Raw genomic sequence first — 21498 nt, 5'->3', positions numbered from 1 at the left:
TACACAGAACATCAGATCTTTTATAATCATCAAGTGATCAGTGAGAGAGTTCAAGTTGGAGTGAGATCATCATGTATTCTGGAGTAAAACAACAGTACTGTTGTTTTCAAGCCTCACCTTTTAACTGTTAAGCTGCTCTCATAACTGGACTGCTGCTCTCTCCTAACTGCCCTAAAAGCAACAATTCCAAGTTAATCATGGTAAAAAAACAAAAAAACATTGTGATACTTGTCAATAAAGTAACCTCAGAATCAAAATGGAACGGTTTTAGGAGTGATATCATTCTAATTCATTTGGCAGAATCACTACATCACTGGTTACATTCTAACTTCCCACACAGACCAGAGGCCAGCTTACCTTTAAATCTTCAGGTTGACAAGTTGGCCTGTTTGAATACGGAGGAAAAAAAAGTCCTTCATTTAAAATTTGTCTACTTAATTGTTCTCATTTTTAACTTCCTGAGAAAAGGGCAGCAAACCCATTCCACACATTATGACAACTGTGTAGGTGTCATACAGTGTCCAGGCCCATACACCATGTAACACCCTGAGTAAATCCTACTGTAAACTCTGGACTTTGTTGAGAACCATCTACTACAGATTCATAATCGTAGCCAGTCTCACTCCAGTGTCCAATGTTGAGAGTGAAGTGTGTGAAGACCAGATACACAGAAATTCTACATTGTTTTGCTGGGAATACTAAAACTGCTCTGGAAATGAAGTTTATTAAATAACTCATCCTGGCCTAATCTATTCAGATTTATAGGCCATAAAAACTTCCTGGCAGGGGCACCTGGGTGGCTCAGTGGGTTAAAGCCTCTGCCTTCAGCTCAGGTCACGATCTCGGGGTTCTGGGATCGAGCCCCATATGGGGCTCTCTGCTTGGCGGGAAGCCTGCTTCCTCCTCTCTGCCTGCCTCTCTGCCTACTTGTGATCTCTATCAAATAAATAAAAAAAATAAAAATAAAAAAAACTTCCTGGCAAAAATAGATCAGACTGCATTTCTCCAGTTGTGAATCCTTAGAACTATTTATGTTTGAGCCACTATAGTATCCAAACCTGAACATTTTCTGTGGTAAAAAGGTCTTAAATTTTCTTTTTCAAGGGTATGGATAGGATTGCTGCAGCCAGATACATCAGATAGGAGCGAAAGACAATTTTGCTCATCACTGCTAGTCTGCTGAACTATGGTTTCATCATTGTATCGGCTTTAAATTAACACTTCCCATAGAAACCAAACTTGAGATTTCTGTACCTTGGCTTAAACTCCCCGTTCGTTCCAGGCCTTGTAAACTGCCCCAACTCTTCATACCTGCAGAAATTTAGTCAAACTTAGTAATAAATAATATTAAGTAGGTTTCTGAAGTTTTCCCAGTACTGTTTCAGTTTTCAAAAATCTTCACTCTTTCTCAGAGAGATTCCCATCTGTTTTTAATTTCAAAAATCATCACTAACAGCATCTTCCTAGTAACCAAGTAAGATCACTAGAATACATACCTTTATATAAAAAGTTCTTCAAACTCAGCACCTAACAAAAAGATACTGCTTTAGACACATGTCACAATAGCCAAGCCCTCCTCCCAACACCAGAAAACACTTAACAGTGTATTTCAGAAATACAGACCAGACTTCAGAGAACAAGCTGTTTTCATGTCTTACCCCAAGCAAGCCATCCATGATAGGGGCCTGTAAGCTAGAAAAGAAAAAAGACATTTTATTAAAATGTTAATCATCATCGAATTCTTCTTAGAGTTTTTGTACAGGGCTCTTCAGTGTTAACTTTGTCTACATGCTCATTTCAGGTCAGACATTTGATCAACATCATTTCAAAAACCCTGTTGAGAACATGCTCGACATGCATTCACTAACCAGCCACAAAACTAGTTAATTTGGTAGTTAAGCATTATCCTTCAGCATTCAGAGTAGTTTTGGACGTACTAAATGTTAATACTTACCCCATAATTGGTCTGTCCAGACATGTTAAAGACTCAAGTCCACCTAAGAAATAATAATAGTTAGCAAGATACAACAAATGAATTTTTTCTCTCACAAATCTAAAAATGCCTGATATCAGGTAGAGCTAATTAAGACCTTCATGTTCAGTCAGTATTTGCTTATCATCATACAGGCTGGTTTTTACAAATGACAGTGTCCTAGCTAATGGTAACAGGACAAGATCTGGCCCTTTATTTAATGCATTTAAGCATTTCATGGTAGGAGTGCTTTCTGTGCATAAGGCAATGCTAAAAAGCCATTAGTGGCGTTCTTTGTCATGTTTGCCCAGTTACCAATGTTTAGTTCAACGTAAATTCTACTCACCCCTCCAACTTCCAGCTAATTCTGTGTAATGCCTACAGAAAAGGATAAAGTTAGTGACATTTTGCTTATGCTATTATACCAAACCAATTTTACTATCAACTCAGATACATCAGACAAATGGTGTCTCTCTTCATGATCCAATCTGCTGAACTATGCAACCATCACAGTATCTGTTTTGCAAGTTCCGCAAGCATTTAATAGAAGATACCAGAGTACAGAAGTTAACATGTTTTAAAATTTAAAGAAGTACTGAGTAAATATGAAGTATATAAAAGGTTTCTCACCTGCCTGCCCATGGCCAGGGTGTTTAACTTCAGGATCTAGGAAGAAAAAGCTTCACGTAAACTTAGTGGCAATCTATAAATTCTTTAAATCACCATTTTGTGTGCCTCAGTTAGTGTAAAGGTGGTAATAATTCTCGTCATTCTCACAGTCAAGAGTAGCAAATAAATGTCATCATTGTGGCACTTTGAACCTAACTTCCCCTGAGAGAATTTCAGTAACTTACCTTGCCAGCCACTTCCGCCCCTTCAACAAGAAACTAGAAAACAGACAAGGAATATCCAATGAAACACACCGCGCAGCCAAGTTAATGACCAACTTTCTAACTACTTAAGCCTCAGCAGAATTTTTCAGAAATCCCTTCTGTCCACTACTCTCAAACCATCACGGGCTTAACAAAACCACCACCTCCAAGCAGATCTGATTCCTACCACGGCGTTTACCCGTTTCTTACCTGTTCATCAGAAGCCATCAAAAGCCACACTGCATTCATGTCCGGCACCATTCCTAGGGAAAAGATCAGGATCTTTAAGACACCACTTTGTTCTAGTAAGTCTAAGCATGTCTTTTTCCTACCATGTATCTTACATCTTACACCAGCCACAATTTCGTGACTTTAAGGGTGCACTTCACAGGTTAGAAAAAGCGCAAGGCACACGGTGGGGCCACGACGTAAGTAACGGTGCACCGCGGAAGGCAGCCGATGGGCACCACGTGGACTACCCCATCCGCCGGACTTCCTCAACAAGAGGCCGGAGGCGGCCCGGGCCCAGGTCATTAACAAAGGCCCACTCGGGTGACTCGGCATGCGCCGCCATCAGAGCCGTTGGCATTCATCAACAGTCTCAGATGTCCCTACCAACGCAGACTTCATCACAGGCAGGGAACGCGAGCCCAGGGGTTTCTCGCAGTTCAGCCCCCACAACCCGAGTAGCAGTTTAGGCCGCGGCCGCACCCAAGGCGTAATCGTCTACCATCTTCATCTAGGAACCCTGCAAAGGATCGCGACCGGCCGAGAAATACATGTATGCATAAGGTGAACTGAACTGCCAAGAGCTGGAGGCCTCGAGCGAAGAAGCCATTACGCTAAAACAACACTCACATGCAAAACGCCAACTCCCAACCTCGAAAGACCGAGATGGCGTCCCGGCGCTAGTATATAAGGATAGGTTTTCGTGACGTCATGACGCACCCTCCCCGCCAGCGCCGGCTTCAGCTCCTCCCCCCTCCTCCCTCCATCTCTTGCTCCGCCTCTAGCCACACCTCCTTCCTCTTGACCCCGCCCACTTCGCCGTTACGGGCGGAGACACGGCCGCCCGCGTGACTCAGGGCTCCCGCCCTCCGACCGACTGAGAAGGAAGAGAGGGGAGGGGGCGCGAGGGACGGAAAGCGCTGGGGGAGGGGGAGGGGGGCGGTGTAAGGGTGAGTGATTTCCTTCCGGCACGTCGCCCGCTCCGGGGGAGGGGGTGGGGGGTTTCACTTCCGGGACGGTGTTCCGGCCCATTCCGGCCCATTTCCACCCCCGGAGGTAGGTGCTGCTCCTTGACTGGGCTCGGGCCCCGCACTCCGGTCCCGCTGCCCTGCACCGGGGCCGCCTTGTCCGGGCTCCGCCGCAGCCTGCTCCTGGGGCGCTCGGCCACTCCCCTTCACCCCACCCTCAAGGCACCGAGACCTTCCACCCCCTTGGCCCCGGGCCGGGCTGAGCTGCCGGACCCGCCCCCTCGCCGGGCCCCTCCCTCAGGACCCCGGGATGGGCCGCCCCCTCCCCCACCGCAGCTGGGACACACCCAGATACACACACCCACCTCTGGGCAGCTCCCCGCCCGCCTACGCTTACCGCCTGGACTGGGTCCCGGGGCGCCGCCCCCTTCCCGGTGCTCTGCCCTCACCTGATTGCTTGCTCCCCAGCCTCGCGCCTTGCACCCGTCTGCTCCCCCGCCTCTCGGTGACATTTCGCCCTTCTGCTAGTTCTCGCTACCCACGCTTCCTAACGCAGGCTGAAGCCCCTCAGATACCGGAGTGGTCAGCCCCATGGCGTTCCCGATTCTCCCTCTTACAGCTCTCACCCTTCCAGTGCCGACGGTAAAGACCTTACTCCAGGGGCTTCCTTCTCACTGGGGAATTGCTGGAAAGAGCAAACAAAAAAGGCGCTGGTGTGGGCTCCAAAATAAACACATCTGAGTTCATGATGGCATCGACAGAGGCTCTTATTGGATTAAAAGTTTCAAAACAAACAAAAACGCTTTGGAAAAAGGTCAGATTGGCTAAAGTTGGTTCTTGAAAGCAGTGTATACACTTCCCTTCTTACCGATAAGTGTGTCGTAAACGCGGGGCTGTACTGTGAGCTTGTCAAGATAAGTTCCTGAAATTTTAGATCTTAAGATAACTGTAATGTCTTACAAAGTTACAGATTAATGGAAACATTGGGCTGTAGTCAGTGTCTTCCCGTGGAGATTTAGACAAACTACTCTCAACCACTGAAGGCTATTGGATGCAGTTACCGGCATAGTGTTTCAGTTCTTTTTTAAATATCTTTTAATGTAAAAATATTGACCATACTTGGTGAATGATCTGGGTTTTGTTTTGTTTGTTTGTTTCTTTTTTAACCAGTCTTGGGGAATGAAATTTTAGAATCAATATCATCACCACCCTGAAATTCCTAACTTTGAATTTAGGTAGAAGTAGGTTTACCTACTCATCCCTGATTCTGAGAGTGAACTTTAAGTTCTCTGCATCTTCAGTGAGTTCTGACACAGCTGTGGCATGTTTCCTAACCTAGAGTTTGATCCAGAGCCCTAAACCTTTTGGTGGGGACTCTGACTCTTAAGCTTAGAAATAGTGGCTTGCATTCGTATGGGCTATTAGCGACCTTTTAAATAATAAACCTAACTCTCGAAGCTTGTAATAAAGTATTCAAAACAAGAGGGATACCTAATCAACTCATTTGTGTGTAATTACATTTATTCAAAGAGCTTACTACTACTTTCTCCTCCAAAGAAACGTCGCAGGATTTTATATTCAGTGTGCAAATACTTTATGACCAAGGAACAACAACAAAAAAAAAGAACTGTCACAACTGCATTTGCTCCTTCTGTTCTGTTGAATTTATATTTTGATGTTGCATAGGTTATTAGTAAGGGACGTGTGGAAATAGCTCGAGTTTATAGAAGTCTAGTGATCACATTTTGGTTTTAAGGTTGTTTGAAAAACCTGTTGGTACTTCTTTTCCATGTCTAAACGTAAAGAAATTTCTCTCTTTTTACTTGGAGATTTTGAAATTTTACCCACAACTGGTTTTAAATAGATTTAAATTAGAAAGCCTGAGAGGAGTGAAATGCTAACTACTGATGATTATGGTTTCCTCTTTCAGCAGGGTTGAATGCCTGCCTACACCCTCAGGCACGACCATGGAGAAAGGTGGGAACATACAACTGGAGATCCCTGACTTCAGCAACTCTGTCCTGAGCCATCTAAACCAGCTGCGCATGCAGGGACGCCTCTGTGATATTGTGGTCAACGTGCAAGGACAAGCTTTTCGGGCTCACAAAGTGGTCCTGGCTGCCAGCTCACCCTATTTCCGGGATCACATGTCCTTGAATGAGATGAGTACTGTCTCCATTTCAGTCATCAAAAACCCCACTGTTTTTGAACAGCTCCTCTCCTTCTGTTACACGGGGCGGATATGCCTGCAACTGGCAGATATCATCAGCTACCTGACGGCTGCCAGTTTTCTGCAGATGCAGCATATTATCGACAAATGTACACAGATCCTGGAGGGTATTCATTTCAAAATTAACGTGGCGGAAGTTGAAGCCGAGTTAAGTCAAACGAGGACAAAGCATCCAGAAAGACCTCCAGAATCGCACAGGGTCACACCAAATCTAAACCGTTCCCTTAGCCCTCGGCATAACACCGCAAAGGGAAACCGGCGAGGTCAGGTGAGCGCTGTGTTGGATATCAGGGAGCTCAGTCCTCCGGAGGAGTCCACCAGCCCCCAGATAATTGAACAGAGCTCTGATGTCGAGAGCCGGGAGCCCATTCTTCGAATCAACCGAGCAGGACAGTGGTACGTGGAGACAGGAGTAGCAGACCGAGGGGCCCGCAGTGATGATGAAGTCAGGGTCCTTGGAGCCGTACACATCAAAACCGAGAATCTGGAGGAGTGGCTCGGGCCTGAGAATCAGCCTTCCGGAGAAGATGGGAGTAGTGCAGAGGAAGTCACAGCCATGGTGATTGACACCACAGGCCACGGTTCTGTGGGACAGGAAAATTACCCTTTAGGATCTTCGGGAGCCAAGGTGGCTCGGCCAACAAGCAGTGAAATTGACAGGTAAGGCTTGTTTTCCTTGTTCATCTAACCGCTGTTGAGCAGACACAGCTGAAGCAGGCCCTCCGTGTGGTACAGAGTGCATCTTCCTTGATGTTCTTAGCCAAGACAAGCTGATGTTGGGGAAACTGGAGGCATGCCAAAAGACTTGCATTCTTATTTTTTTAAAGCGGGAAGCTCCTAGTCGTGAAGTATTCACAGTGTTGTGGGAACTATGGTAAAGTTAGACACTTCCATGAATCAGGATAGCAGCTGCAGCCACACTAGGATCAGTAATTGCCAGGGCCTCCTCGGATTTCCAGGCCGGGAGCTGATCATCAGCTGGGAGCCTGGCATCTTTGCCTTTCCTCGGTATGTTATCACACAGGTAGGTGGCCTCGGGGACTTTTTCTCTCCTTTGTAGACTGTTTACTTTTCTTTGCCTCCACCCACCAAATTCGAGGAAGCATGGTACCAGCGCAGATTGTTCTTTTTAGTGTAATCACAGTAATTCCAAAGAAACTTTTTTGGATGCTTTTCCCTTTTTTTTTTTTTCATTTGCCGTTTGATAATATCTTCCCAGTTTTTTTTTTTTTATTGATGACTGCTGGCACCACAAGCCTGAGAGTCTCTATTTTCCACCAGTGCTACAAATGCCCTATGCCTCACTTTTCTTTATCTAATATATTGCAGATGTTAGAACTTCTTTTTTTTTTTTTGGTGGAGGTAGCAATAATTCTAATCTAAGTAAACTGAAAGTCTCAGGTGAAAGAAAGAAATATTACCAACTTAGATTGGTAACATTTGTTTTTTTCCACTCTTGAAAATAAACAAGGGGCACCTGGGTGGCTCAGTGGGTTAAAGCCTCTGCCTTCAAGCTCAGGTCATGATCTCAGGGTCCTGGGATCAAGCCCTGCATCAGGCTCTCTGCTCCGCAGGGAGCTTCCTCCCTCCTCTCTCTCTGCCTGTCTCTCTGCCTACTTGTGATCTCTGTCTGTCAAATAAATAAATAAAATCTTTAAAAAAAGAAAAAATAAACTAAAATTGACTGCGTGAATAGTGAAAACTAAGGAAGCTATTACTTTGGTTCCCACCTGGTCTTGAAAGCGACATGGGTGTCAGAGAAATTCAGAGAGCATATCCCGTATCCATTATAGGTGGTCTTTTCTTGCGTCCTTCAAAGTTAAAATCTCCTTGTGCACAATACTTATTGCCCCCTGTGTTAGCACTGTGTCCACTGTCAAAACTGTATCAGAAGTAATGGCTTTGGGTGCAAAGATTTTTAATCTCCATGATCTGTATCAGCAGTCTGAAATATATAACAAGTTACTATGGGCACTGGGGGAAGGAACAATCAAAAGCCTAATAGTTATGTAGAAGAAACAAAATAATAGACCCAGTTTTAATTTATGCTTATATGGTCTCCCGGTACTTACGGCTAGAAGCTTTTATTTAGCCTAGTTTCCCCAGGCCCTGTGGCCTATCTGCTGTGTCCTTTTGTGTTTGTTAAATTTATTAAGGCCGACCTTTCTTATTTCAGATCAGATCCTATACTGACTTCATGAAAGTATTTCTTAGTAATCTGTTTTTCAGGTTGTTCCCCCTTCCTCAGCCGTGGGATAAAAAGGATAGACATCACTATTCTTTAAGTTCCTTGATGCTACTGGTCTATCAGTCCCCTTTTTGCTCCTCTTCCAACAGATTTAGCCCCTCCGGCAGTGTTGTTCCCTTGACCGAGAGACACAGAGCCAGAAGTGAGTCTCCTGGGAGAACAGATGAGCCTAAGCAGCCCAGCTCCCAGGTATGTATGTAATGGATTTAGGGCTGCTGCAGTGGTTGAAGGAAGTGCCACTGTGTGTGAACAGAACATAATGAATAAGAAAGAAACGATGGAGGAAAGGTAACAGTGGCCCTGTTAACTAACTACCATATTTGATTACTTCTCTTCTTTGCTCTGGCTTGTGAGCATGCAGGAAATACACTTTTGTTGGCAGCAGAGTTTGGGAAGTGAAAAAAGATGAGATTGTGGAACACTTTCCTGATTATAGGAACCAGTCTGTATTCCTGACTGAAAATAATATAAATAACCCCTGAAAACTACATGCAGGTAATTTAGGACCTGGGATGGAGAGAGTCTGATTTTGTACTCGAGTGGGTGTAATATTACATAATTTCTGATTTAAATAGTAGCATATAATGGGGCGCCTGGGTGGCTCAGTGGGTTAAATAGTAGCATATATTTGTAAATAAATTGTGTATGCATTTTGTGTGTGTGATTGCTTTTTTTGTATGCTGGTATCTTTTCATTTTTTTTTTCTTCCGGAATCTTTTGTTCTAGAAATGTTCTAGAAAGGATAGGAATGATGTTTTCCATCTTTTTTGTAACTCTCCCTAGCAAGTAGTGTAAGTAGTTGGTATTTTTGTTTATTTGTTCTCATAAGTCTGTATCACTGAAGATTGATATTTCAAAAGATTGTGCGCTTACCAAGTAGAACACAGTAAATTGTAAATATATTTGCTCTTTAAAAGGAAACACTGGTGGGTTAAGATTGGATAGCTTCTGCATTGTATGATCGTATCTTACTTAGTTTTTATGTAAACCATTGGATGTTTATTGTGTCCGCAGTATACTAACAGCAGTAGGACGTTCTTAGAAACTGTATTTATTGTACGTTATCATGCCAGGGTACCCGAAAAGGAAGGTAACTGTTAGAAGATAGTTTTTTGGTTCTAATAACGTGTTAGAGAAAATGTTACGAGCTTGGAGGAAAAGTAACTTCATTCATATAATTAGGACCCGGATTTTCTCTTCACCTCTCTGGTAGGAGGCAGTGACCCTGTGAAGGTAACTGTGAGGCAAATACATACAGCAGTGGGACAGGCCTTACAACCACCGGGGTGCGTAAGACAGACTAACAGAAACACAGAACACCAGCAGGAAAGACAGCAGTGACTTGAGGAGCAGTGCTGGGGGAGCGGGAGTGCTCACAGCCAGTTCTGACAATCAGTGTCCCCATAGCAAAGTGTTCTTCAGGAGAGATGAAATGCACTTTTTCAAGAAGTGGTTAGAAAGAGATAACTTATTCGTATGTAGATGGGATAGGGATAAAAATGGGAGTTCTGCAAGGGGGTTTACCTGACCAAAGCAGAAGGTACAGGCTATAAAGCAAATAAGTAATACTATCTGAAGATGGTATTAAGAGCTGAGTTTAGGGGCGCCTGGGTGGCTCAGTGGGTTAAAGCCTCTGCCTTCGACTCAGGTCATGATCCCAGAGTCCTGGGATCAAGCCCCACAACGGGCTCTCTGCTTGGCAGGGAGCCTGCTTCCCTTCCTCTGTCTCTGCCTGCCTCTCTGCCTACTTGTGATGTCTGTCAAATAAATAAATAAACATTAAAAAAAGAAAGAAATGTATTCATTATAGGGAATAATTCACTTAAAAGGATAACTTAAAAGACTTAAAAATTAAGTACATTTTAAAAGATAAAATGATAGCATAGATAACTAAAATGCATTTACTTTCTGCTTGTGGACAGTACTGGTATGATACTTTCCTTAAAGTTAAGCAGGAGTTTTTTTTTAGAGAATAGATACCCTTGAGATTATGAATAGTATTGTAAGTTTGTAATATTTAATACTAGTTAACGTTTACTTAGCTACATTAAGTACTTTAGCATATTAACTCATTCAGTGCTCCTTGCAACCTAGCTGGTAGATGCTGTTATGATACTCATTTAACGGGTGAAGTAATTACATAACTTGCTCATGGTCACACATTAAGTAGGATTCAGATTTGAACCCACATTTCAACACCATTAATTGCTACACAGGGTAATCACGTGCACTCAGAATGTTTCATGGTGTGTTTATTGTGTTTGAGTCTCCTGAGAATTCTCTTGATAGAATTGCGGAGCCGGCAGAACATGTACTAACCTTCTAATTTTGTGGATGAGCAAACTAAGCCTCAGAGAAGTTATTCTGTGCTTTGTCCAGGAACTTTTAGTGGGCTAATCCTTCGTTCTTTATGGGAGTTCAGTTTTGATTATCCAGGGAAATGGAGCAGAAAGAAATGTTCTATAAACCGAATGAGAAATCATCTAAAACCTCAGGCTTACTATTCAACACTTGACTTCACATACTGCTTCCCAAGCCTGCTGAGAACTGCTTCTGTTCTGTTGGAAATGCTGCAGACACTGTCAGTTTACATATGTGAAAGGAGACAAAACTCATTTTTAGAAATTCAAGAAAAGGGCACAGAGTTAGTTACGAGTTAGATGAGTCTTTCTCCAGTTAATCCAGAGTGAACTTTTGCATTTTCTTCTCTTTGCATTGGTACATTAGCTTCTGCCAAACATCTGTAATTGCCTCATACATTTTTATACTGCTTATATACACATATAAGCTTTTTATTCAAAACATTACAATATAATGTAATGTTATATATGGTATTTATGTGTATACATATAATATTTCAGAAGTCAGCAGACTGAAAATATCAGTAATTCCTGAATGGTGAGATTTTAATAAAGAATTTTGAATGAAAAGCATTTATAAATCCAAAATGTTTAGGGGTGCCTGGCTGCCTCAGTTAGAAGAGCATGTGACTCTTGATCTTGGAGTCATGGGTTCAAGCCCCAACTAAAAACGTAATAGTAATAAACTTTCAAAAAGTGGTTATAAAAAGTAAATCCAAGATTTTTATATGATTCATTAAAAGAAATATATTGTTCCCACTCTCAGCTTCCAGGTAGGAGGAGCCCTTGTTTATTTCATATATTAAAAAATTTAACCATTTACTTACTCATATTAGGTAAAACAAAACAAGGTCTTTAATTGATATTGATGAATTACTGGGTTTTTTAGGGGTGGTAGTGGTAGTTTGATTATATTAAGAAAAATAATCTTTGTCTTTTAGAGATACATTAGTAGGAGATTTATGGATGAAATTATGTCTGGAATTTTCTTCAAAAATAATATGAGAGGGGCACCTGGGTGGCTCAGTCAGTTAGGCATCCAACTCTTGATTTTGGCTCGGGTCATGACCTCAGGGTCATGAGATGGAGCCCGTGCTCAGTGCAGGAGACTGCTTAAGATTCTCTTCCTCTCCCTCTCCCCATCCCCCTGTGGCTCACTCTAAAAAATAATAATAATCTGGGAAAGGAGAGAAATCAGGTTAAAGAAGAAAAAATTTTCCATTGGATGATAATTTTTGGGTGATTGGCGATTCAGCATACCATTCTGTCTAAAATTGTTAATGAAAAGTTAGGAAAATATGTATACTTTGACCTTCATAAGGAAAAATAAATCAGAAAGAAAAGGAAAGCTTTTCTTTTCAGTAATCTGAAGGTTTAGTGATGTAATTAACAGCAGCGTTGTAATGCTACTTTTATAATAATCGCTTTTTTTATGTTTTAGATATACTTGTTACCACAACATAAAAAGTTTAACTTTGGCAGGGAGATAGTTTTAAAGGAGAAATTGGAGAGATAATATATACATCATGGATTATTCTACTCTATTTTATTTTATTTTAAAGATTTTATTTATTTGTCAGAGAGCAAGCACAAGCAAGGGAGCAGCAGGCAGAGGGAGAAGCAGGCTCCCTGCTGAGTAAGGAGCCCAAAGCAGGACTCAATCCCAGGACCCCCGGGATCATGACCTGAGCCAAAGGCAGACTCTAACTGACTGAGCCATCCAGGCATCCCAGATTATTCTATCTTAATAATCTGTTTAAATCAACTCAAAACCACTACAAACAGGTGTATAAAGCGAGACGATAATACGTCTGTGTGCCGTATTGCCAGCGTAACCTTCAGTGTAAGCTGTTTGAAAAGTGAATAAGCAGCATCATGAGGAATATGTATTGATCCTATTTCTCTTTGTTTGGTTTTTGTTCAGAAATTTTATCTTTCGTTTAAAGGGCAAAATCAGAAACCAAGTCTTATGCTTCTTTCTCTGTAGTTATCTGTCATTATCTTTGGTGGACAACGGTCAGTGAATACTTAATGAGTATCAATTTGTGAAAAGGGTACAGGAAGGAATAATTGAGTTAGTAAATCCATATCTCAGTCTTGTTTCCTTTCCCACCTCTTCTGCCAATTTGCTCTGAGGTCAGTTACAGTTTGAGTAGAACGAAAATCCTATGTTTCGGTATGGCACTAACATATTTTTGGGTAAAGAACATTGTTACTGACAAACTGTATATCTTTTGTAAAGGTAGTTACTGCAGGATTAGATTTTGGTGTTAATGATAGTGCCACAAATAGAATTTATGATGTGTTTGCCACACATAATGTATTCTCTGCCATCATATATTGTTATCATTGGCCATGTCACATGTGGCTATTTAAGTTTATTTTAATTAATGAAAAATTAAAATTAAAAATTCAGTTCCTCAGTCGAACTAGCCATATTACAAAGGCTTAAGAGCCACATATGGGTAGGAGCTACTGCATGAGATGGTACAGGTTATAGAACATTCCCATCATCACAGAAAGTCCTACTGGGCCAGCACTGCTTAAGGGCCTACGTGATCGTTGAAAGTTCAGAGGATGGTACCACTGGCCTAAGGTTCTCCTGTGACTGTAAAATATGACATTCAGCAGGGGTTTGATGAGCAGGCTGGTTGTCAGCCCAAGTAACTCTGCTGTCTTGCTCTTTGAAAGAAATCTGAGTGTCCTAAGATTGTTCTTTGAAGTATTATGTTAATATCTTTAACTACATGTTTTTTGTAGTAATTACTTTCCTGTTTGGATCTCCTAAAAATTAGCAGATGGATTAGTATGAGAAGTGAAAAGAGATTTGATCTCTCTTAATATGTATACTTAAGCATAAGTGTTCTTTCTTGCTTTCCTCACCTGGCACAGGTAGAGGAGTCCGCAATGATGGGAGTAAGTGGCTATGTGGAGTATCTCCGGGAGCAAGAAGTATCTGAGCGGTGGTTCCGATACAACCCCCGTCTCACCTGCATCTACTGCGCCAAATCTTTCAACCAGAAGGGGAGCCTGGACCGCCACATGCGCCTGCACATGGGTATCACGCCATTTGTCTGCCGCATGTGTGGCAAGAAGTATACCCGGAAAGATCAGCTAGAGTATCACATCCGCAAGCACACAGGTAACAAACCCTTCCACTGTCATGTTTGTGGCAAAAGCTTCCCCTTCCAGGCCATCTTGAATCAGCACTTTCGCAAAAACCACCCTGGCTGTATACCCCTGGAGGGGCCTCATAGCATCTCCCCTGAAACAACTGTCACATCTCGAGGACAAGCCGAGGAAGAGTCACCTTCTCAAGAAGAGACAGTTGCTCCTGGGGAAACTGCCCAGGGCTCTGTGTCCACCACTGGGCCAGATTGAAACTTTGAGGGGGAGGGGGCAGACCCTCTTCCCCTTTGGGCCGTCAGCAGCCAGCATCAGGGCCCTGGGCTGGTACTTAGATTTACAAAATGCCACATCACTAGATCGGAAGATGCGCCCAAGATGTTGCCAAACTAGAGGATGAGCAACATACACAGAAGCACTAGAGGCTCTTCCCCTCCTCCTTCCCACCTCATCCTTTGGAAAATAATCAAGCAAATCAACTTTCTAATTCAGGGATCAACAGCCTTGGTTTGTTAACTTTATAAGAAAAAAATTTTTTAACAAAACAATGATACATGGTCATTTATCTACCAGTCATGTTTGAACACTGTACTTTGGTCCATATCATCCTGGTGGCTATGATTGCCCAGATCTGAAAAAACAGCAGGAGCCTTGGTCATCTGAACCAGCCAGCCACAGGAGAGAAGGAAGTAGTCGTGACGGCAATAGGGAGGAGGCGTTTCTCCTCTTCCTTCCCTGCCAGAACATGCAGTTTCACATTTGAAGAAAAAAAAAAAAAGGTATCCTGGTGGTTCTTAACTGTTTTGAAAGGTTAGACCTTACCTTCGCTCTGATTAGGCATCTGACACTTTGCCTGATTGTTTCCTGTAAGCCGCCATCTTGGAGCGGTGGTGTTGTCGTGTGGGCAGCATCACCTGAAGCACTTTAGGCAACTGGAAGTGAAATGAGCAGCAGAGTGTTCGCAGTAGGTTCTGCTACATTTGGGGGCTTGAGTGTCCTATTGAGAAAGAGGGGAGCAGGGAAGGAAGTGGGGTTTTTGTGCGAATGTCAAATGGCGCAGAGCACTGCCACTTCCTGGTCGGGATTTGTACCCCGTAGTGCTTAAATATCTTTGGGTGTTAAGAAATGGCTCTAGTCCAGATGAATTAATGTGTTAGGCTGAGTACCAAAGTTTCATCCAGTCTCTGTGGCTCCTCCTTTCACATAACAGCAATATTATACATCAAAAAGTGTCACTTTCCAGTGAAATGAGCCTGGACTGTATTTTTAAATCTACAGGTCTCCATATTTGATAACTTTTATATGAAGTTTTAAACACATTTTTTCTGCAATAGTGTGGTTAAAGAAATTCAACACTATGGTTCTTACTGCAACCACAATTCCATTTCCTTCTACACATGTAAAAGTTTATATTTTCAAGCCAATAGAAGAACCTCACTAAATCCATGTCTTGCGTCTGCAAACCTAGTGATTCATAAACCCATCATCAGCAAATTGCTGGTGACTCCAAGAGCTTTGCTTTTTAATAATACACTACAGGGCATTCACCAGAAAACATCATGCACAATCACGTTGCAATAAATTGATCAAAGGATCAGTTTTGATCAGGTTTGGTTACTTAATCATTCCTAAGATTTTTAAAACTTCAAGGGACCTTTTTGGTAATTCTGGGGATTTCTGAGATTCCTAATCCAGCACTGAGAGTCAGAAAAAATTTACCAAACATGTAGAGTTTTAGATGCCCTGTCTCGCATTCAGAGAATGGAGGAGGATTAGTAAGGGGTGCAGGCAAGGAGATGCTTACAGTGCAAATAGAAAAGAGAAAAACCCATAGCGTATCCTAATGGATCTTTAGTGTTTTAAGAGTATTTAAATATGCAGTGGTTTGAGTTATTTTGGTGCGGAGGCATAGATGATTGTAAAAGAGATCCGGGGCAGGGCTGGTCATGCCTGCGCCGGTGAACCATCTGTGAGAACGTTATTAGCGTGCTCCCTTTCTGAGAATGCTTTGTGGTATGTGGAAAGGTGGGTGGAAAAGAATGGCATTTCTTTGATGACAGGAAGTTAGAGTGCAAAGAGTAGCTCATGAGCAATCTGCGAATTGTACGTACACACAGAGCTGCACCGTGTCCCTAGAGAGTGGTTATTTTCCCTTCTGGAAGAACGTGGAAATGCGTCTTGTAATAGGAATGTGATGATGCTACCATGTGATAAGAGCCTACCCTTACACAATCTGGGGAAGCCGTCTTTTGTCTTTCGGAGACCTAGACTGGGGCATTCTCCTCTTCAGCTGGGCAACAGCATGATAGGGCCATCTTAGGGGCCAGCTATGCTCTGTGGCATAGAAGTGGATTTGAAATTAGCCTAAAAGCCATAGGGAAACCTTTTAGCTGGTCATCTAGGCTGTCCGTGGACAGATTTTGCCATTAACGAATAGGCAGGCGTGTGAGAAGGACAGAATATGCTGCTGTCGATGGAGCTTTCAAGCCTACCAAAAAAATGTTAAGTCCATCCTACTTGTGAGAAGTAGTATGCTGGAAAGTTCTTTATGCTTTGTTAGTTTCTTAGATTTTTCTGTGAGGAAATAGAGCTTTTTTAAACTGTTACCAAATTGTAAAGGCGAAGTGCAGTCAGCTTTGTCAAGAGAGACTTTGCAGCATTTGTCAGCCAGAGGATTAGCAACTGACCTTTTAAATGAAGTCGGGGCTGTTTAGTAGATGTGGAAATGCTGTGAGTGTTCGGTGGGTTCACGTCCCGTTTCATTCATTTGTCATAGGTTTCTGCTGTATTGATACTGTGAATAGAGTGCTACCAGGTCTTCCGGGACCACAGCAGCACAATCATGTTTGCTGGTTCTCACCTCTTAACTGGCTTAGCCCAGAGCCATGAAATTCGTGAACATTCAAGCCAGGCTAGCTTTTAAACAAATAAAAGTTTCTGAAAGCAATTTCCATGTTAGCCAGAAAAGATATTATTATTCTAAATAACTATCCAAGATTCTTATTCAGGTTCACTGTGACATTGTCCTAGTCCTTAGCTAACATCACTGTAGGGTCATAGGGTTAGTAGTGTTCTATCTACATTAAGGAATAGCTGTATTGGTGTGTGCACAGAGGATACCTCTCTTAGGGACGTACTAAATGGACTATAGCTAATGCCGAAAATTCATTACCAAATCTTAACTTGCACATGTCACCTTGTGAAGGGAACTGCATTAGCAGTCAGAGCTAAATCATCATGAAGTACTTAAATGCCATGAAATAGCAAACACTGGGACCATTTTCATTCATTGAGTGGCACTTAATAGCAAAGGAGCTACCCAATATTGCCAGCAAAAGAAGAGAGATGGAAGTATATTAATCTGTTTTCATTCTAAAAGGTACCTTTTATTCTCTCTGAATTCTGATACCAGTATCTGAATATAGCATTGGCATGAACAGGAACACTGTTCTTAGGCAGAAAGGCTCTTTCTAATGACTTGTTCTCTCTTTACTCAGAACCATATTTACCTCTGAAACGAGCTGAGTTTTATTTTATGTAATTTGTCAACTACCCCCAAGCCATCATTGTACCAGTTAAATCTAATCTTGAATAAGTGAAAATAAAGGATAAGGATTGGAGAAGAAGGGAGATAGCAGTTGAGGAAAGTTTTCTTGTTACTTTGTTTTTTGGTATTTTTACATGTTTCCAGTTTCCAAAGATGTTATGACAATAGAAATAAACCAATTTCCTCCCACCTTCCAAGTAGAAATCTGGCCTTGGATGGAAGTTGGTCTGATGGAAGAGTGAAATCATGAGCCCCATCCTTAGCCAAGTAGTCTCTGGTCAAGAAATACTTTTAAAAATTTCTAGCTATTACTTGACACTAATTTCATTTAACTAGTAAAAATTATATTTTGTTTGACTAGAAGATCTAATTTAAAGAAATAAAAACAACAGGTAATGGAAAGAAAATTAAATTGAGCAAAGACAGCCAGTCTTCTTAATTGTAGTGGAAGGCATTTAATCAGGAAAGGGTTGGAATCCTGGAAGTTTTTCTCTCTTTAGATCCAGCAGACAGGTGTGTTTTGTTTTGCTTTGTTTTGTTTTTCCTCTTCCTCAGATGCTCTTCTCATCTACTCACTGGTTTAAGGCATAACAGAGAGGTCTTTATTGAACTTGTCTTTGAAAACAGGGCTCTTTACCTTTGCCATTTGGGAAGGGTGCACAACACAGAAGTACTTTAGTTGCTGAGATTTAGAAATGGGACACAAAGCTATTAAGTCAGGTAAACTCCTGGGTTCGAGAGGATGCCCCTTAGCAAAGTATATCCCTAGAATTTATGAATCAGATCAGGGTTCAGCAGACTGAGGCCCCCAGGGCCCAATCCTGAGGCCATCTGTTTATCTAAAGAAAGCGATGGTGGAATGGGGACACACCTGTTCTTCAGGTATTGGTTCTACTGTGATGGCAAGGTCGAGTGCTTTGTGACTCAGACCACATGAGCAGCAAAGCCTGAAGATGTACTGTTTGTCACTTGACAGAAAAGTTTGCTAACTGCAGAATTAGATTTGAAACAGTGACCCCCAAAATTGGCACTCCTGCCACTTTGTCTTTATAATAGTTTGGTTGAGCTTTTAAATTCGTGTTGCCATGTATGCCTCAGTTTCTTGAAAGAGCTTGCCATCTTTTTCCAGATCTTTGTCTTGTAACCCTCTCTGTGTTCCTTCTTAATGATACCCATTGCTTTAAAAGCATTTAGAATAGCCTTATGATCTGTCCTTGCCTTGAAGGTGCAGGTTGATTAAAGTTTAGGATGGTAGTTACAGATGTAACAAAGTAATTTAAAAAATAATTCCCGTGCATAATAATGTAGGATTAAATGAGTACCATGTTTACATAAAATACTGTAAAAAAAAAAAAAGTGAATGTTTTTATAAGTAAGTTTTGCCGTTCCTCTGAGATCACTTGAACTGATTTGCGTAATAATGGCAAGAATGAATTTTTTCCCATTAGTATTAAAAATTAACTTCTGTTATGAATAACTGGTTTGATTCTTAACCTAAAATACTGTCTTTCTAGATTAGAAACCTCTACCCTTTCTCTGTACTACAAACCTTCATTTTCCTTTCCTCAAACTCACTCTGTTCAATGTGGAGTAGTAAAAAGCCAAATCTTCTTCCCTTCCTTTCTTTTTTTTTTCCAATGAATGTTTTAAAATATGATGAAATCGCTGAGGATTTCAAATTGCTCTTAGACCCATCTTGCAATTTCTGTTACTATCATTTTTCTAAATATGTACTGGGCCATTATTTATTTGCTCTCTGAATGTTCATTCTTACTGTTCAAATAGCTTATTTATGCCAGATGTGCAAAACATGGAAAATGTTGGGATGATTATAAACAGAATTCTTATAAGAGGAGAATATAATCGTTCCCTGTATGGAAACCATGCATAGACTTCTGAGTTAAATTTGTCAAGACAAAATGTTCTAGGCCATGCTGACACAATGTAGTGAATTTGATTCGTCCTTTGTTGTCAGCTCAACCAATGCATACCAAGTTCAGATGAATGACCTAACCTCCAGTAGGGCACCTCTCTACTAGGCATTTTGTTCCTAAAGTTCCTTTTTTCTGAGTTGGACATTAGTAAGTATTATGTGTATGATATGCCCGAGGAGTAATAGACAACCCTGAAACTGTAAAGTTCCAGAATATTTGCCTAGGTTAGAATTCCCTTGTCTTAGAGCACTTAGAGTAATACAGCATTCTTGACATTGTGGAGTGTTGCTTTTCTGATTAATCTGGGATATAGAACTTGGGAAAGCAATTGAATTTAGAGAGCCCAGTGAACCGTCTGCCTCCAGCTCCACACGAGTTCTAGGGAATAGTTGTCATTTCTGTGTGAAAGCATTGAAAACAATGTTGTGTGCCCAGCATGTGGGCATTATGACTTCTTTGTTAATTACCAGTCTTATGTTTTGCCTTCTTTGTTTTCTAGAGTTTTCTCTGTTTTCAGTCTTCTCATTTTTAGGTAGTGCTTTTCCCAGGACCAGTCTTTTTTACTTTGCAGTAAGTGGGTCTTCTTGCTCAGGACAAGCCAAAGTTGGATATTATGAGTCCTTTAAAACACCTGACTTACTTACATTCCAAAGGACGTAATTACTGACAGCAGCAGTGGTCTCCAAATCTGGACGATATCTGCAGACTCTCCAGTTTTCTTGTTAGGCAGACTTCCTTCTCCCTCAACTGGGAGGAACAGCAGTGACTTAAAAGGCAGTTATTAAATGAAATGTGTAGTGTCTTCACAGAGTACATACGTGAATAAATTTCTTCTCTCGTATCTTCTCCATTATCTGTATCACAAGTACTTCCCGTCTTCATGCAGTTGAGAAGGGCCGGCTCACTCAAAGAGTGGAAGCTTTAAACAACAGAGCTGAGTTATAAAGGCAGAGCAATTCATGAAAAATAAAACTCTTCTAATGCTTGCTTCTTCATGTCTACTCAGTATGTCCTGCTGAGGAGGCTAGAATTCACCATCCAGTGAAGGGAGCTATATGTGCAGCATCTATGTGGACAACAGCACAATTTAATAAACTGTGACTCTTCGAACCTGAATTAATCCCTAATGCCAAAAGTCAGAGTTTCTCGTGGGAAAATGTTTCCTATTCTGTGAAATCACTTGTGTGATAAGTAGTATGCAGGAGACTCTGTTCCATAAAGTAAATAGTAAGTACTTTTTGGTACCAGACCATGTGCTTGGAATTTATATAGCAAAATGGATTTTAGACATAGTTTAGCTGTGGCTTCCTATATTGAGAGTCCTGAATCCTCTTGGCTAGAGTCTGGATAGATATCTTTTTTTCACCACAGAGATCAAAGAGAAGGGGACAGATTCTACTGCAGATTCTGAATCTACAGATTCACTGTCCTAAGTGCTTTAGTGGCATAATCACAGTTAATCCTCAGAATAAGCCTGTGACGTAATAACAGTCGAACTAAAAATAGTTGAGTTTTTTTGAATGCTTACTACGTGCCAGGCACAGATCCGTGTGTCTCACATTGGCTAACTCACCCAGTCCTTAACGGCAGTCCCATCAGAGCGACACTGTTATTCTCCTTGCTTTAGGGAGGGAGAAATTGAGGCGCAGAGAAGTTCGACCCAGGCAGTCTGACACTAGAATTGACACCGTACTAGACCATGTTGCCTGTAAGAGGTGTAATTCCGCGACGTCTTATAGATGAAGAAACTTGAGGAGCCCGGGGCTACACAATGAATAAACTGCAGACCCAGTAGTTTCCCATCTGATTCCAAAGCCCAGACTCTCTCCACTACATCAGATTGACTCTGCTTACTTATAACAAGTTGGGGTGAACTGGAGGAAACAATAGTGAGTAACTACTGCTTTCAGTGAATTTTTAACTCAAGAGAGCATGCTTGGAAGATTTCTTCAGAAGATAAAGTCTCTGAGCAGATGTTGGATGGTGGATATTTTCTGGGGGTATTGCCCATTG

At 41.7% G+C, this 21498-nt stretch overlaps 1 protein-coding gene and 10 non-coding genes across 14 annotated transcripts; 1 reads left to right on the top strand and 10 right to left on the bottom strand.

Annotated features, from left to right (window-relative positions):
- Nucleotides 1–4: 4 nt before the first annotated feature.
- On the bottom strand, nt 5–81 carry LOC125086469 (small nucleolar RNA SNORD81). The gene has a single exon (XR_007123207.1). It is a non-coding gene; the product is annotated as a small nucleolar RNA SNORD81 (small nucleolar RNA).
- Nucleotides 82–241: 160 nt separating this feature from the next.
- On the bottom strand, nt 242–319 carry LOC125086472 (small nucleolar RNA SNORD47). Its single transcript, XR_007123210.1, has one exon. It is a non-coding gene; the product is annotated as a small nucleolar RNA SNORD47 (small nucleolar RNA).
- An 808-nt stretch (nt 320–1127) lies between these two features.
- Nucleotides 1128–1207, bottom strand: LOC125086475 (small nucleolar RNA snR60/Z15/Z230/Z193/J17). The gene has a single exon (XR_007123213.1). It is a non-coding gene; the product is annotated as a small nucleolar RNA snR60/Z15/Z230/Z193/J17 (small nucleolar RNA).
- A 167-nt stretch (nt 1208–1374) lies between these two features.
- LOC125086470 (small nucleolar RNA SNORD79) lies at nt 1375–1458 on the bottom strand. Its single transcript, XR_007123208.1, has one exon. It is a non-coding gene; the product is annotated as a small nucleolar RNA SNORD79 (small nucleolar RNA).
- A 306-nt stretch (nt 1459–1764) lies between these two features.
- Nucleotides 1765–1829, bottom strand: LOC125086484 (small nucleolar RNA SNORD78). The gene has a single exon (XR_007123222.1). It is a non-coding gene; the product is annotated as a small nucleolar RNA SNORD78 (small nucleolar RNA).
- A 237-nt stretch (nt 1830–2066) lies between these two features.
- On the bottom strand, nt 2067–2128 carry LOC125086474 (small nucleolar RNA SNORD44). The gene has a single exon (XR_007123212.1). It is a non-coding gene; the product is annotated as a small nucleolar RNA SNORD44 (small nucleolar RNA).
- Nucleotides 2129–2420: 292 nt separating this feature from the next.
- On the bottom strand, nt 2421–2488 carry LOC125086483 (small nucleolar RNA SNORD77). The gene has a single exon (XR_007123221.1). It is a non-coding gene; the product is annotated as a small nucleolar RNA SNORD77 (small nucleolar RNA).
- A 216-nt stretch (nt 2489–2704) lies between these two features.
- LOC125086467 (small nucleolar RNA SNORD24) lies at nt 2705–2785 on the bottom strand. The gene has a single exon (XR_007123206.1). It is a non-coding gene; the product is annotated as a small nucleolar RNA SNORD24 (small nucleolar RNA).
- Nucleotides 2786–2933: 148 nt separating this feature from the next.
- LOC125086485 (small nucleolar RNA SNORD75) lies at nt 2934–2993 on the bottom strand. The gene has a single exon (XR_007123223.1). It is a non-coding gene; the product is annotated as a small nucleolar RNA SNORD75 (small nucleolar RNA).
- A 415-nt stretch (nt 2994–3408) lies between these two features.
- Nucleotides 3409–3488, bottom strand: LOC125086473 (small nucleolar RNA SNORD74). Its single transcript, XR_007123211.1, has one exon. It is a non-coding gene; the product is annotated as a small nucleolar RNA SNORD74 (small nucleolar RNA).
- Nucleotides 3489–3811: 323 nt separating this feature from the next.
- On the top strand, nt 3812–20880 carry ZBTB37 (zinc finger and BTB domain containing 37). Of its 4 annotated transcripts, none has more exons than XM_047704302.1 (5): nt 3812–4128; nt 4660–4854; nt 5974–6930; nt 8608–8707; nt 13771–20880. In XM_047704302.1, exons 3-5 carry the CDS (start codon nt 6008–6010, stop codon nt 14257–14259), a joined length of 1512 nt encoding a protein of 503 aa, XP_047560258.1. In that variant the 5' UTR covers nt 3812–4128; nt 4660–4854; nt 5974–6007; the 3' UTR covers nt 14260–20880. The 4 variants fall into 4 exon arrangements, with proteins under 4 accessions (XP_047560258.1, XP_047560257.1, XP_047560261.1 ...); XM_047704301.1 differs by having other exon boundaries at nt 5971–6930; XM_047704305.1 differs by lacking the exon at nt 4660–4854 and having other exon boundaries at nt 5971–6930.
- Nucleotides 20881–21498: the final 618 nt, after the last annotated feature.

Source organism: Lutra lutra, chromosome 15 (genome assembly GCF_902655055.1).
Source record: "Lutra lutra chromosome 15, mLutLut1.2, whole genome shotgun sequence".
Lineage (NCBI taxonomy): Eukaryota > Metazoa > Chordata > Mammalia > Carnivora > Mustelidae > Lutra > Lutra lutra.
This window is presented reverse-complemented; position numbering and strand designations above follow the sequence as displayed.